At 48.2% G+C, this 15378-nt stretch overlaps 2 protein-coding genes across 2 annotated transcripts; one reads left to right on the top strand and one right to left on the bottom strand.

The window, feature by feature from the left end:
* The first annotated feature begins 4405 nt into the window (after positions 1-4405).
* On the top strand, positions 4406-5342 carry LOC110147164 (olfactory receptor 10P1). Its single transcript, XM_020908485.2, is given in 3 exon segments — positions 4406-4712; positions 4715-5275; positions 5278-5342. Coding segments are annotated over 3 exon segments (933 nt in total).
* An 8477-nt stretch (positions 5343-13819) lies between these two features.
* Positions 13820-14935, bottom strand: LOC110147165 (olfactory receptor 10P22-like). Its single transcript, XM_020908486.2, has one exon. The coding sequence runs from the start codon at positions 14933-14935 to the stop codon at positions 13997-13999; it is 939 nt and encodes a 312-aa protein (XP_020764145.2). The 3' UTR covers positions 13820-13996.
* Between the last annotated feature and the right edge of the window lie 443 nt (positions 14936-15378).

The following is a 15378-nucleotide window of genomic DNA, read 5'->3' as shown; positions in this document are numbered from 1 at the left end:
GGCCGTAGTGAATCTGGGGGGTGGCCGTAGTGAATCTGGCGGCGGCCTTAGTGAATCTGGGGGGCGGCCTTAGTGAAGCTCGGCGAGGGATGTGAATCTGGGGGGCGGCCGTAGTGAATCTGGGGGGCGGCCTTAGTGAAGCTCGGCGAGGGATGTGAATCTGGGGGGGCGGCCTTAGTGAATCTGGGGGGCGGCCTTAGTGAAGCTCGGCGAGGGATGTGAATCTGGGGGCGGCCTTAGTGAATCTGGGGGGCGGCCTTAGTGAAGCTCGGGGGGCGGCCTTAGTGAAGCTCGGCGAGGCATGTGAATCTGGGGGGCGGCCTTAGTGAATCTGGGGGGGCGGCCTTAGTGAATCTGGGGGGCGGCCTTAGTGAAGCTCAGCAAGGGAGTGTGAATCTGGGGGGCAGCCTTAGTGAAGCTCAGCGAGGGATGTGAATCTGGGGGGGCGGCCTTAGTGAAGCTCAGCGAGGGATGTGAATCTGGGGGGCGTCCTTAGTGAAGCTCAGCAAGGGAGTGTGAATCTGGGGGGCGGCCTTAGTGAAGCTCAGCGAGGGATGTGAATCTGGGGGCGGCCTTAGTGAAGCTCTGCGAGGGATGTGAATCTGGGGGGCGGCCTTAGTGAAGCTCGGCGAGGGAGTGTGAATCTGGGGGCGGCCTTAGTGAAGCTCGGCGAGGGAGTGTGAATCTGGGGGCAGCCTTAGTGAGGACAGACAGGTGGAGGAGAGCTCCAGCTTTGCTCAGGGAAGGACGGGAGGTTGGGACTGCCACTTGTGTCCAGTTAAAAGAAATCCAAAATTATACAGTACATGGCAAGACCCATGAAAATGTCCACACTCTTATCCCACTCCCAGAAATTTCTCCCAAGGGAGTAAGTTAACAGAACCAACAAGAGACATACATGAATATAATATTTGCATCATTATCTAAACTATCTCCCAAAATGGAAGGATTTGAGTTGCCAGAATATGAGAGGTATTTGTTGAATGCTGGTAGAGAAATTCAGCAGACGACTACAAGAGCTTTTAAAAGGATCCCTCAGAATGTTATGTGATCTCATGGCAAAATGGCTCTCGGAAGCATTGAAAAGGAAAGGGAAAAGACAAATTAGTATATACACTATGATTAAAAGCATATAAGATGGGTTTGCAGCAGGATAAAGACTTGAGGGCAATACACAAGAAAGAAATTTAACCAAGGTGGGAAAATCATGGATGACTTTCCCAAATATTTCTTAAATATTTTAGTTGCGAAGATATTATTTTTAAAATCTAAAAACAGCACAATCTAGCCCACAGATCATTTAAGTGGATTGATCATCTGAAGGATTATTGACCACAGTCATGAGGAAAAGGGACTCAGATACTCCTGTCCAAACTGACTAGATGGAGTTCATCTCCCAGAAGCATAGGGTAAGGCTGTTGACCTCACTGGAGATAGAGTAGGTATGGTGGTTGGAGGCTCAGGTCCCAAGTTACAGTTCTGGTTCCACCATCCACTCTGTTATGGTGTGATCTTGAAGAAGTTATATAAGTTCTTGGAGCTCTGGTTCCTTATCTGCGGTGACAGAATAACAGAGTTATAATAACTCACTAGAGTTATTATAAAGTCAACTGAGATACTGCACAGCACGCAGCAACCTCTAAGTGTCAGCCACAGACTCAATAAATGACTTAAAGCCAAAACTATAGTGAGTGGACAAAATGAGGGTGGGGGGAGGTTAAGGGTCTGAACAATGGGCAGAACTTAGAGAGTCTCCTACTTAAAGATGAAGATGACTAGCTAATCTTCACGTGTGGGGTAAATAGGGGTAATACAAGCTCAGCAAGTCTTGGGAACCCTGACTTCTCAAAGACCTGGGGCCAGTTCCCTGCCTTTGTCCAACTAACTGCGTAACTTTAAGCAAATCCCTTAACCTTTCTGTCCATCAGTCCCCCGTCTTTATTAGTGCATTCATTCATTTAATAAATCTTTAGCCGAACACTTGGCATGTGAAGCATACCATGCGAGTTGTTTTGGTGATTAAATTAGCCTCTAAGACAGTTGATAACTTAGTGACCAAGAGAACAGGCGCTGGAGTTAGAACTCCAAACTCTTGGATTTGAGCCCAAACTCTCTCCGTTACTAGATGTGTGACTTTGAGAAAGATACTGTCTGAGCTTTCATGTGCTCATCTGTAAAATGGAGAAAAAAAGGTTTCTATGTCATAGCATGATTGTGAATATCCAAGGTTTCATGAATATTAAGTCTTTTAGCATAGTGCCTGGTGGGGACCCAGCACTGGTTCCCCAGCTCATGTGAAAACATCAGCAATTGTGAAAACAGGCAGCCCCCTATGAACTCCCCAACTTACCCTGCAGGGCCTTACAGTGGAGACTCTTCTCTACAAAGTGCTGAAACTGAGATACAAGTGATGTCTCACGAGAGCACTAGCAAAGGTCCTTTCTTCAAATATTTGAAGGCTGTCTGGTACGAAAGGGCTTTGACATTCTACAAGATATGAGAATTTAGCCAAGACCAATGAATGAAGCCTTGTCCTACAGGCAGAGGAGGCCAGTGCTAAAGGGGGCTACCTAAATAGATGGTGAGTTCCCCATGACTGCAGATGCTCAGAGACACTACACAGCATCCTTCTAAGATGTTGTAGATAACATCTGAGCATTGTCATGCTGAAATATATGACCCTTGAAAGTGAAAGTCGCTCAGCCGTGTCCAACTCTTTGCAACCCCATGGACTATGCAGTCCATGGAATTCTCCAGGCCAGAATCCTGGAGTGGGTAGCCTTTCCTTTCTCCAGGGGATCTTTCCAACCCAGGGATCAAACCCAGGTCTCCCACATTGCAGGCGGATTCTTTACCAAGTGAGCCAAAAGGGAAGCCCAAAAATACTGGAGTGAGTAGCCTATCCCTTCTCCAGTGGATCTGCCCGACCCAGGAATCAAACCAGGGTCTCCTGCATGGCAGGTGGATTCTTTACCAGCTGAGCTAAGAAGGAAGCCCTAATATGAACCTTAAGGTCACTTTTTTTTAACTTTTTATTTTATATCGGAGTACAGTCAATTGACAGTGTTGTGATCATTTCAGGAGGACAACAAAGGGACTCAGCCATACATATGCATGTATTAAGGTCATTTTTAACCCTGAAATTCCATGGGTAACTATTTCTGATCAGGAGGAGCAGAGAAGCTGCCATAGGCAGGGAGAACTTGAGTTGAGCTTGAAGGATCAGCGGGATTTTAATAGAAACATTTCCTGCAGGGGGTACTGTCTATGGAAATGCATGGAGGCCTGGAGAACAGAGTAAGGACAGCTGGGATGGAAGAACACAGGGCCCAGCTAAGAGGAGAGTAAAGTGCAACATGCAACGTGGCCTGTGGCTGCCCCACTCCCCTCACAAAGCAAGTGCCAGAAGCTGACAATCTATGAAAAAGATTCTACAGTATCCCAGGCTGGTGGGTGGTGGTGGTGGTGGCGGTTTAGCTGCTAAGCAGTGTGTGACTCTTGTGACCCTATGGATTGTAGCCCGCCAGGCTCCTCTGTCCATGGGGGTTTCTCAAGCAAAACTACTGGAGTGGGTTGCCATTTCCTTCTCCAGCAGATCTTCCCACCCCAGGGATTGAACCTACGTCTCCTGAACTGCAAATTGACTCTACTGCTGAGGCACCAGGGAAGCCTACGGAATCCCAAAGTAGGATCCAATGGGGCAGTATCATCACACACACACAGTCACATCATTGCCTGACACTCTAAATCCACAGCCCACCATGGTGATCACTAGACATAGGCTTGGGGCAGTCCCTGACTGAGCCCACTGCTGGGGGGCTGCATAGTTTCTTTCAGGCTGGGGTTTCAGTCCAGGGAATACAAAGAGAACTAGGACATAGCAACTGATCCAACCCTACTCTGAAGAAAGACCCAGGGCACACCTGGGGTCAGGGCCCACACCCAGGACCCAGAGCACAGGGAAATGTGGGAAATACATGGAATCTGGGGTCAGGAGACCTAGATTCAAGTCCCAGCCGGCCACTCCCTCCATGTAGCCTCCGACAAATTATTTGACCCCTCTGAGGCCCATGTGCATGCTAAATCTCTTCAATCATGTCTGACTCTTTGCGACCCTGTGGACCATAGCTTGCCAGACTCCTCTGTCCTTGGGATTCTCCAGACAAGAATGCTGAGCCAGGTTGCCGTGCCCTCCTCCAGGGAATCTTCCCAAGCCAGGGATTGAACCCGAGTCTCTTATGCTTCCTGTAATGGCCAACGGATCATCCATAAAGTGCAGACCCTAACTCTCCCAGTTGATTCAAGAGGGACTGTATGAAAAGTGCTTTACTAAATTACATAAAGGCCAATTGTTTCTATATTAACATCTCTTTCTTGGCTGTGCCACAGGCTCCAGCCTGAACCTATGGCTAAAGAAAATCAGACTCTGCCTGAATTCCTCCTCCTGGGATTCTCCGATCTCAGGGCCCTGCAAGGCCCCCTGTTCTGGGGGGTGTTGCTGGCCTACCTGGTGGCCTTGCTGGGTAACTGTCTGATCATCCTCCTCACACGGGCCAGCCCCACCCTGCACTCTCCCATGTACTTCTTCCTGCACCACCTCTCCCTGGTGGAGCTGCTCTACACCACTGACGTCGTGCCCAGGACACTGGCTGACCTGGCCTTCCCACGCCCCCGTGCCATCTCCTTCTGGGGCTGTGCAGCCCAGATGGATGTCTCATTGTCCTGGGCATCTCAGAGTGCTGCCTGCTCACAGCCACGGCCTGTGACCGCTGCGCTGCCATCTGCCAGCCCCTACACTGCTCCACCCTCATGAGCTGGCGGGCCTGCGCAGCCATGGTGGGCATCTCCTGGCTCATGGGCATCATCACAGCCACCACCCATTCCTCCCTCATCTTCACCCTGCCTTTCCCCAGCCGCCCAGTCATCCCTCGCTTCCTCTGCGACATTCTGCCAGTACTGAGATTGGCAAGTGCTGGGAAGCACAGGAGCCAGGTCTCTGTGATGATGGCCACCGTGGTCTTCATCATGGTCCCCTTCTCTCTGATTGTCACCTCTTATGCCCGCATCCTGAGTGCCATCCTGGCAAGGGCCTCCACCCTGAGCCACCGAAAGGTCTTCTCCACTTGTTCTTCCCACCTGCTCGTGGTCTTCCTCTTCTTTGGAACGGCCAGCATCACCTACATCCGGCCCCGGGCAGGCTCCTCTGTCACCATGGACCGAATCCTCAGCCTGTGCTACACGGTCATCACACCCATGCTGAACCCCATCATCTACACCCTCGGAACAAGGAGGTGACAAAAGCCCTGTGGCATGTGGTGAAGAGGCAGGTCCCCTCGCCCTGAAAAGACTCAGGGGTTGTCTGCTCACTCACTCACTGCTGCTCCTCCCAGCCCCCAGATGCTAGTTTAAAACCCAGCCGACCGGAAACCATGAGTGTGTGTGTGTGTGTGTGTGTGCGATCACACTCAGTCATGTCCAACTCTTTGCAACCCCATGGACTGTAGCCTGCCAGGCTCATCTGTTCGTGGAATTTTCCAGTCAAGAATACTAGAGTGGGTTGCCATTTCCTCCTCCAGGAGATCTTCCCAACCCAAGGAATAAATTCACGTCTCTTGTGTCTCCTGAATTGGCAGATAGGTTCTTTATCACTGCACCACCTGAAAAGCCCCATGCAGCATCTCAAAGGGATTAGGCTTCCTGGCAGAAAGGGTCGACATTAAAACAGAGAAATCTCAAACTTACCTCCTCTCCCACACCCCAGACTCACTCTCAAAGAATGAGTTATTAGAGCAAGGCAAAATGTTGACTATGGGGAAGAATACTGAACATCTTCTAGCTTGTTCTGGATCCCTGAGCAAGGTGATTGTCATGGCTACACCAGTCATCAGAGGTCCATGTCAGTCATGAAGGCACATGTCTATGAAGGTGACATCCAACTAAGTGACACACCTAGAGGTCATGGAGTTTACCTTGCCTTCATCTCCTTTCTCCCAGAAACATACTGCAATCTTATGTCTTGGATGCCTTTTAGAAGAGAGGGAACTGTTATCCCCTTGAAGTATTCCACATGAATGTTCCTCCCTGCCTTTCCCCATCCTTGATTTCTGACATCATCCTTAACTGGTGATAACATGTCCAACTGTCAAGAGCATCTCCCCAGTGTCCCCTGTTCGTCCCCCAACCTGTGCCACCAGCTTGATCCCGGACCTCCTTCTCCGGCAACTCAGACCATATGAAGCTCTGAGGCCACACTGGATGGGAATTGGAAAGTGGACACTTAACAGTCACTGTGGCCGTCCAGCATTGGACCCTCCTTCATTGTTAGAAGAATTCTTCACTTTAGAAGTCTGGTGGGGAGAAAACCTATCTCCTGAGAGCTGAGAATAGTTCTTAACCCCCAACCCAGGCACATGACCCGTTTCCACCAGCTGGAGGCACCATTGCCTAACTTTGACCGAGGCTCCAGTGCCTGCAAAAGGCAGAGAGCAGCCCCTCTCTCTGACAACAGCAAAGAAGTCTGCAGCTGAAGAAGCAAGTTCCTGCTGTAGAAGTGGCATCTGGTCCCTCGACAACATCAATGGTTTCCTCGACGGACCAGATCATGTTTGGGAGTTACTCCTGGTTGAGGGACTGATGCTGAAGCTAAAACTCCAGTACTTTGGACACCTCATGCGAAGAGTTGACTCATTGGAAAAGACCCTGATGCTGGGAGGGATTGGGAGCAGGAGGAGAGGGGGCCGACAGAGAATGAGATGGCTGGATGGCATCACCGACTCGATGGACATGAGTTTGAGTAAACTCCAAGAGTTGGTGATGGACAGGGAGGCCTGGTGTGCTGCGATTCATGGGGTTACAAAGAGTCGGACACGACTGAGCGACTGAACTGAACTGAACTGAACTGAAAGATTGATTTACTCTTTGGAGGTGTTTCTGGAAGGCTTCCTGGAATAAGTGACTTAATGTAGTGTTTCCAACCTTCTTCACATCATGGCACACATACAAAGTACTCATATTTCAGGGCAAACTGAAGGGGATTTGGAGGCATCTAGAAAGGACTTGCCCTTGGAGGCGGGCATGGCAACCCACTCCCATATTCTTGCCTGGAGAATCCATGGACAGAGGAGCTCGGCTGTGGGTTGCAGTGGGCTGCAGTGCATAGGGTCGCACAGAGTCGGACAGGACTGAAGCATTTAGCACACACACAGAAAGGACTTGATGGAAAAAAAATTCAATGCACCTTCTTTTTACTATATAATTATTGGGAAAATAAAATATATAATAATATAGAAGTTTTTAATACAGATTTTACATAAGGCTTCCAAATAAAATATTTAAATGTTTATAAGGAGCTTGCTTCTGTGAACATAATTTTTATATTAGGTTTTGTGCTTGAAAAATGACTAAACACCTCCTGATCAAAATGTTTTATTTATTTTTAATTAAACTATAGTTCATTTCTTGATCAAGCCTTTAGAGTACTAATTTCTTAAAATAACTATGTTCATGATAAGTGAAAACTGCTCACAGAAGTGGATGATAAAAAAATGTAAAACCTTTTTCAAAGTCATTCAAAATTTTGCAATAGTTGAAATTATACCTAATTATATATTTATATTTATTATCTCTTTCTTTTCTTTTATTTACAGGGTAATCTTGAAAATCCTCGTTGATAATGAAAAAGAATTTCATATCCAATCATACTTTTCATGCACACTGATCATACGTGCATTGTTAGCACACCCTCTGTGAAGGCACCTAGATACCACAAGAGGGCACATCACAGGGAAGAGACAGAAGAGCCAGGACCGCTGTGGACGGCTGGACTCTCGGGAAGCCCCTTGAACTCCCCACCCTTCCACCCCGAGGGCCACACCGTGGGCTGTGCACTGCGTTCTGTGGTCACATGGGAAGCCCGCCTCCTCCACAAGTCCCTCATCCACAGTGGGCGGCAGGACAGGCAGGAACTGGCTGCAGGGAGCAGGCATGCAGGTGGCAGAGCCCTCCAGGTGCCCTGCAGCATCTGTGATCTTCCCAGATGAGGAATCAAACTCATATCCCCAGCACTGGACCACCAGGGAAGTCCTTCATCTTTGAACCTCACACATTAGCCAGTTTGCCCTCAAGGTTTTCATAGCAGTAGACTATTAAATGGGCTTCCCTGATATCTCATGGGGTCTCAAAGAGTCGGACACAACTGAGCAACTGAACTGAACTGAACTGAACTGATAGCTCAGTTGGTAAAGAACCCACCTGCAACGTAGGAGACGCTGGTTCAATTCCTGGGTCAGGAAGATCCCCTGGAGAAGGGATAGGCTACCCACTCCAGTATTCCTGGGCTTCCCTTGTGGCCCAGCTGGTAAAGAATCTGCTCTGCAATGCGGGATTAAATAAAAACTGCTCACAGAAGTGGATGATAAAAAAATGTAAAACCTTTTTCAAAGTCACTCAAAATTTTGCAATAGTTGAAATTATACTTAAATATATATTTATATTTACTAGCTCTTTCTTTTCTTTTATTTACAAGGGTAATCTTGAAAATCCTCATTAATAATGAAAAAGAATTTCATATCCAATCATACTTTCATGCACACTGAACATTTTCTTCTTTGATGTCAGTGTTTTATGTTTAATCAGCAAGAAATCTAAATCTTTTCCCAATGTGTTTCTGTGACTTACTCCTCCTCACTAACTGGGTGGCATTGAAGTGATCTGTTGCCACCTAACAAAGCACCCTAAATCTAGCGGCATAAAGCAACATGCAGTTTATTCTGCTCATAATCTCTGTAGTCTAGGAGTTCAGAAAGAGCACACCCAGGATGTCTGTCCTCTGCTGCTCAGTGTCTCTGTCATCAGCCAGAAGAGCTTCAGTAGCTAGAAGGGGCTTGAGCAGTGAGAACCGTCATCTAACAGTTCTTCGTTCACTTGTCATGTGCCAGCAATGACTGGGTTTATTCACCTACACGTGACCTCTCTATGAGCCTTGGGTTTCTCACAGCATAGCTGCTGGTTTCCAAGAAGGAGCATTCCAAGAGAAAACATCCCAAACCGAAAGCCAAGACAAAAGCTGTGAGGCTTCTGTCGTCCTAACCCTGGAAGTCACACACCATCATTTCCACCACCGGTCACAAGAGGGTCACCAAGGCAGGCCCACATTCAAGAGTCGGAGGTAGAGCCCACCTTCCGATCCAGGAGAATTACAAGGCCACATTGCCCTGCGTGGAGTGGTGAGCGGCTTCTTCTCTGGTGCTTCCAGTGGCCAAGACCCCAAGCTCTCAATGAAGGACGCCTGGGTTCAATCCCTCATCTGGGAAATAGATCCCACATGAATCACGTGGCAACTAAGAGTCTGCATGTCACAACTAAAGATCCCACATCCTAACAAGGAAGATCGGAGATCCCATGTGCTGCAATAGAGGCCCAGCCCAGCCAAATAAATCAAGTAAATAATCTTTAAAGTGCATATGGGGATTTATTATTATTATTTGGTAGTTCAGTGGTTAAGACTCCCCACTTCTACTGCAGGGGACATAGATCCCATACCTGGTCAGGGAACTAGGATCCCAATATGCCACACATCGTGACAGAAAATTTTTTTTAAAAAGCAAAAGTGCATGTGGAATGGGAGAGATTGCTGCTGCAATGTTTGGGACATCTTATCTGTTAGAGACAGATTATCAAGTAATCTGAGAACCTATGTGTGCGTGCTGAGTCATGTCTGACTTTTTGCGACACCATGGACTGTAGCCTGCCAGGCTCCTCTGTGCCTGGGATTCTCCAGGCAAGAATACTGGAGTGGGTTACCATGCCCTCCTCCAGGGGATGTTTCCGACCCAGAGATCATACGCAGGTCTCCGTCATTGCAGGCAGATTCTTTACTGCCTGAGCCACCAGGGAAGCCCATGAATACCGGAGCCGGTTGCCATGCCCTCCTCCAGGGGGTCCTCCCGACCCAGGGATTTAACCCGTGTCTCTTACGTCTCCTGCATTTGCAGGCGGGTTCTTTACCCCTAGGGCCACCTGGGACGCCCCCAAGAGCCTATGAAAGTGAAAGCGAAAGTCGCTCAGTCACGTCCGACTCTTTGCGACCCCATGAACTATACAGTCCATGGAATTCTCCAGGCCAAATACTGGAGTGGGTAGCCGTTCCCTTCTCCAGGGGATCTTCCCAACCCAGGGATGGAACCCAGGTCTCCCGCATTGCAGGCAGATTCTTTACCAGCTGAGCCACAAGGGAAGCCCCCAAGAGCCTATATTTCATGCCAAATCTGTTCCTTATAATGAATGACTTTTTATTTTAGTACAATCTGAAATTTCTACTATAATTTGCTTCTCATATAAGAATAATTCCACCCTTCATCTTTGTTCGTATCCATGAACACAAACATTTTATTACTGTTGTTTTCATCTAGGTTTTCTTCCATGTCCTTTACAAACATGTGCATTCACGTCAGTGAAGAGTGTTTCATTTCATACTTTTTCATTAAACACTCAAAACATGTCTTCAAATTTCAATTAAAATGAAATATTTTAATTGAATCAAATCTCCCATTCCTACTTTTTTAATAAATGTTGGGTTTATAACCATACATGTTCCTGCATTATCAAACACATTTCTGATAGAGGAGAACTTTTTTCACTTAGAGGACGAAAATAAAATCCTGCTTATAACATTATGCTTGTGATGACTTGAGCGTTTTTTGCCATGTTCTAACTCCTTTATCCATATATGTCTAACCTTTTTCCTCCTCCATTTCCCATATATTTTCAGTGCCAGGCACATTCAGACACATTTTTATCATAACACAACATCTGGTACTTCACTCTGGGTTGAAATGCTGAGTGATATGACACTATGGATGGAAGGCACATTCCTGGAAGCCATTCCTGCATCAGGACAACTACCAATAACTTAAGTATACTCAAAAGCAACTGTGAACAACACAAACGCAAACACTTTCATCTTACCAAACTCAATCTATCCCCAACTCAACTTTGTCTTAGATCAAAAATTATCCATTGACATTTCAACAGTACGTATCACAAGGGGAAACTGGGCTGAGGAAGAGACTGGGCTGTGTCTCTCTCATACAGGAGAGAGAGAGAAGTCACAACAGATTAAATAAAATAAAATTTTTTAAAAAAAAGTTACGGAACTTTCCTGGTGATCCAATGGCTAAGACTCTGTGCTTCCAACACAGGGGACCTGGGTTCAATCTCTGGTCAGGGAACTAGATCCCACATGCTGCAACTAAGCCTGGGCACAGCCAAATAAATAAAGATTTTTAAAAAAGAAGAAGTTACAACAGATTGCAGTTAAAATATATTACTATGCAATTTTTGTAAAAATATATGACCAGAGAAACACAATTGCTAGAATTTTCTGGCCCTTTTAAGGAGTCCATGCAAGTGAATGTTAAGCATCACAGTAAATCTACCTCCAAGTTTAAGCTTCACAGTGTATCTTCCTCTAAGTAGACACTGTTGTTATACCAATTGCACAAGATGAGGAAACAAAACTCAGAGATGTTGAACAATTTTCCCTAGGTAACACAGCTAGAGAATAACACACTTGAGCTTTCAACACTAGAGCCCATATTTTTACTCTGTACAGAATTAGTTCTCCTTCTGATAATTCGAGTTTAGAGAAAGTAGGAAGATGGGAACAGACAAGGAGGGGAGATGTCTGGCAGTACAGTGGTTAGGATCACTGCCCTGGCACTGCTTTGATCCAGATTCAGTGTGTTTTCTTTGGGCAGGGATAGAAATTCACCTTTCTTGCCTTGCCTCGGAGTTACACCAACTCTAGTGGTGTGCCATCACTTAATCCCCAGGCATCTTGATCATCCCACCATCCTATAGGACACCATATGCCCCATCATATTCATGAGACTATGCTGACAGCACCTGGAAAGAAGCAAATGGTAGGCATGGTAGATATACATTCACATCAGAGAGCAGGAGATAAGTCCCATCAAATGCAGAGACGTGTCTCTCGGTGAAGACTGTCTGAGGACATCAAGGGTTAGTCACTTGGTCATGTCCGATTCTTTGTGGCTCCATGGAGCATAGCCCACCAGTCTCCTCTGTCCATGGGGCTTCTCCAGGCAAGAATACTGGGATGGGTTGCCATTTCTTCCTCCAGGGGATCTTCCCAACCCAGGGACTGCACCCGGGTCTTTCACATCGCAGGCAGATTCTTTACTGTCTGAGCCGCCAGGGAAGCCACTATGGGAACGTCAAGACATCTCAAACACTAAGGACAATCTGCCTTACCCTTTTCTCTTTACAGTAAGAAAAAGACCTCCTGAGGATCTTGGACTGGGGAGACAACACATAGTTCAGATGGATGTTCTGCTTCAAAGTATTTAGCAGATGTCTTACAGTCAGAGCATGAAAAGGCTCTCTAGCTGCTGCAGGCCACAGCTCTGCCGTTGGACCTTCTGAACTACTCAGCAGACCCTAAGAAGCTCCATGGCAGTCCACTGGAAACTGCGGTAAGTCCAAGAGGCAAACCCACATCTGAGAACTAAACCCAGGCTTTGAGAACCAAGGCTTGCCCTTTGGAGCAAATAATTATCTTAATGCAAAATAGTTTTCAAGCTCCTTATACACAAAAGTGAATACTGAACACCTGACCACTGGACAATGAGCGACTCTTGAACGGCAAGCTCAGAATCGATTGGATGCAACTGTCATCCAAGACAAGGAGCCTCTCAGAGACTCAGACAAAACAGCTAAACGTACTGTGGAATCTTGGAAGAGATAAAAGTACATCAGGCAAAAACTAAAGAAATCTGAATAAGGTGTCCATCTTAGGTAATAATAAAGTATCAGTATTTGTTCACTAATTCTGACAAATGTATCATACTAATTTAAGATGTTAAAAATACAGGTAACCAGATTTGGAGTATGTGAGAATCATGTGTATCATTTAGCCGCATCCTGACTCTTAGTCCATTTCCTTGCCCTGGAAACTCGACTGCTCTCAACTGGACCATAAAACAACGAAAACTCTCTTATTTGGCAATAAGTTTTGAAAACTCAAAAAAATGTGCCTATATTTTGACTCAACAATTCTATTTCTAGAAGTTTATGATCAGAAGAACATAAAAATACACAAGTATAATGACACCTATTCAGCAATCAGTTCAGTTCATTTCAGTTCAGTCGCTCAGTAGTGTCCAGCTCTTAGCAACCCCATGGACCGCAGCACACCAGGCCTCCCTGTCCATCACTAACTCCCGGAGTTCACTCAAACTCATGTCCATCGAGTCAATGATGCCATCCAACCATCTCATCCTCTGTCATCCCTTCCTCCTCTCGCCTTCAATTTTCCAGCATCAGAGTCTTTCCAAATGAGTCAGGTCTTCGCATCACGTGGCCAAAGTATTGGAGTTTCAGCTTCAACATCAGTCCTTCCAGTGAATATTCAGGGCTGATTTCCTTTAGGATGGACTGGTTGGATCTCCTTGCTGTCCAAGGGACTCTCAAGAGTCCTCTCCAACACCACAGTTCAAAAGCATCATTTCTTCGGCGATCAGCTTTCTTTGTTATAACAAAAAAATTAAAACTATTCTCTGCCCTGTTTCCACCCAAGTCAGACCTCCCACCTGGAGTAAAGGCGTTCATGTGGAAACAGAGGCAACAGACAAGAAAGAAAAGGGTTTGCAGTGAGGAGTCTGGGAGGAAGGAAGCACCGTCTCCAGAAAGCGCAGCCCCAGGAAGAGCCCTAAGCCTCAGGAAAGAACAGAAGCTCAAACGTGGACGAGTCGGGCAGTCACCTTCACGCCTCAGCCTCCGCCCAGGGCGTGTCTCTCCAGCTTCGCACCCAAAACAGGCCAGATCAGGGCCCAAAGAGCAGGCTGCAGGGGGCGAGCTCTGAGCAGCAGTGCCCTCGAGCTGGGCAGGCTAGGGGCCCCGACACACCGCTCGGGGCCAGGGCTTCTTTCTCACGTGAAAGTCTCCAAGAATCAGGCCCTCCAACAACGAGAGGGGGTCAAGGCCTCCAGAGGTATTTCTTCACAAGCCGCCTCATTGCCCCTGTGACCTCCTCGTTCCTCAGAGTGTAGACGAAAGGGTTGAACATTGGAGTGACAACCGCATAGAAGAGGGCAAGGATCTGGTCCCTGGCCTGGGAGGAGCCTGTCCCCAGCCTCATGTAGGCAACGATCCCCGTCCCAAAAAAGAGCGTGACCACAAGCAGGTGGGAGGAACAGGTAGAGAAGACTTTCCGACGTCCCTGGGATGTCGCGACGCCAAGGATGGTGACAAGAATACAGGCATAGGACACTATGATCAGTGAGAAGGGTGTTAGGATAAAGGCTATGGTGACGGCAAGATTGGCCACTTCACCCCAAAAGGTGCTGGCGCTGGCCAGGCTCAGCACGGGAAGGATGTCACACAGGAAGTGGTGGATGGTGTTGGCACCGTGGAAGGGCAACGTGCAGATGAGGGCGCAGTAAGTGGTGCTGGTGATGATGCTCACGAGGTAGCTGGCGCCCAGCAGGCACACACAGGCTCCCGGGCTCATCAGGGTGGTATAATGCAGCAGCTGGCAGATGGCAGCATAGCGGTCATAGGCCATGGCAGTGAGCAGGCCACACTCCGCAATGCCAAACAGGGAGAAGAGAGACAGCTGGGTAAAGCAGCTGGCTGGTGGGATGGTGGGGCAGGAGGAGAGGAGGTCGGCCAGCATCCTGGGGACCACGGTCGTGGTGTAGAGCATCTCCAGCCCGGAGAAGTGGCGCAGGAAGAAGTACATGGGCGAGTGCAGGGCAGCGTCCGCCAGGGTGAGGAGGATGATCAGCGAGTTGCCCAGCAGAGTGACCAGGTAGACCAGAAGCACCCCCCAGAACAGAGGGCCCCGAAGGGAACGGTAGCCTGAGAACCCCAGCAAAACAAGCTCAGTCACTGCTGTGCCATTGCCCCCTCTCATGGCCCCAAGGCCAGACTGGAAGGGGGAGCCGAGGGGGCAGCCTGGCAGCGACGGAGGCTCAGGCCGCAGAACGGAAGGCATGCCGGTAGGTCCACAAGACCCTCCCGGGGCAGGAGTGGGCCTGTCAGCACCTGGGCGCTGGCGTCGCCCCTCAGAGGGACAGAAACCAGGGGAGCTGGGGCGGTCCCTCCTCGAGGCTGGAACTGGAGAGACACAGAGGATTGGCCCCTCTCACCAAGTTCTGGAGGATACGGGCAGGAAGCAGGGTGCACAGGCAGAATGAATGAAGCTGGCAGAAGGATACCGGGAGAAAAATGGATCCAGCAGGAGGCAGGACTGGAGTGAGAGCAAGAGCTGGAGAGAGAAAGAGAAGGCGCAGGAGCAAGGCTTCAGAGAGAAGGCAGGTGGGGCTTTTACCTGCTCCCGAGTCCCCACGGCCCCAG

This window comes from Odocoileus virginianus, chromosome 24, assembly GCF_023699985.2.
Source record: "Odocoileus virginianus isolate 20LAN1187 ecotype Illinois chromosome 24, Ovbor_1.2, whole genome shotgun sequence".
NCBI classification, from domain to species: Eukaryota; Metazoa; Chordata; class Mammalia; order Artiodactyla; family Cervidae; genus Odocoileus; species Odocoileus virginianus.
The sequence above is the reverse complement of the archived record's forward strand: the minus strand, read 5'-3'. Positions and strand labels throughout refer to the sequence as shown.

Excerpts from the sequence above, each read along its gene's own strand:
- LOC110147165 (XM_020908486.2), bottom strand. The coding sequence starts at position 14,935 with ATGAGAGGGGGCAATGGCACAGCAGTGACTGAGCTTGTTTTGCTGGGG.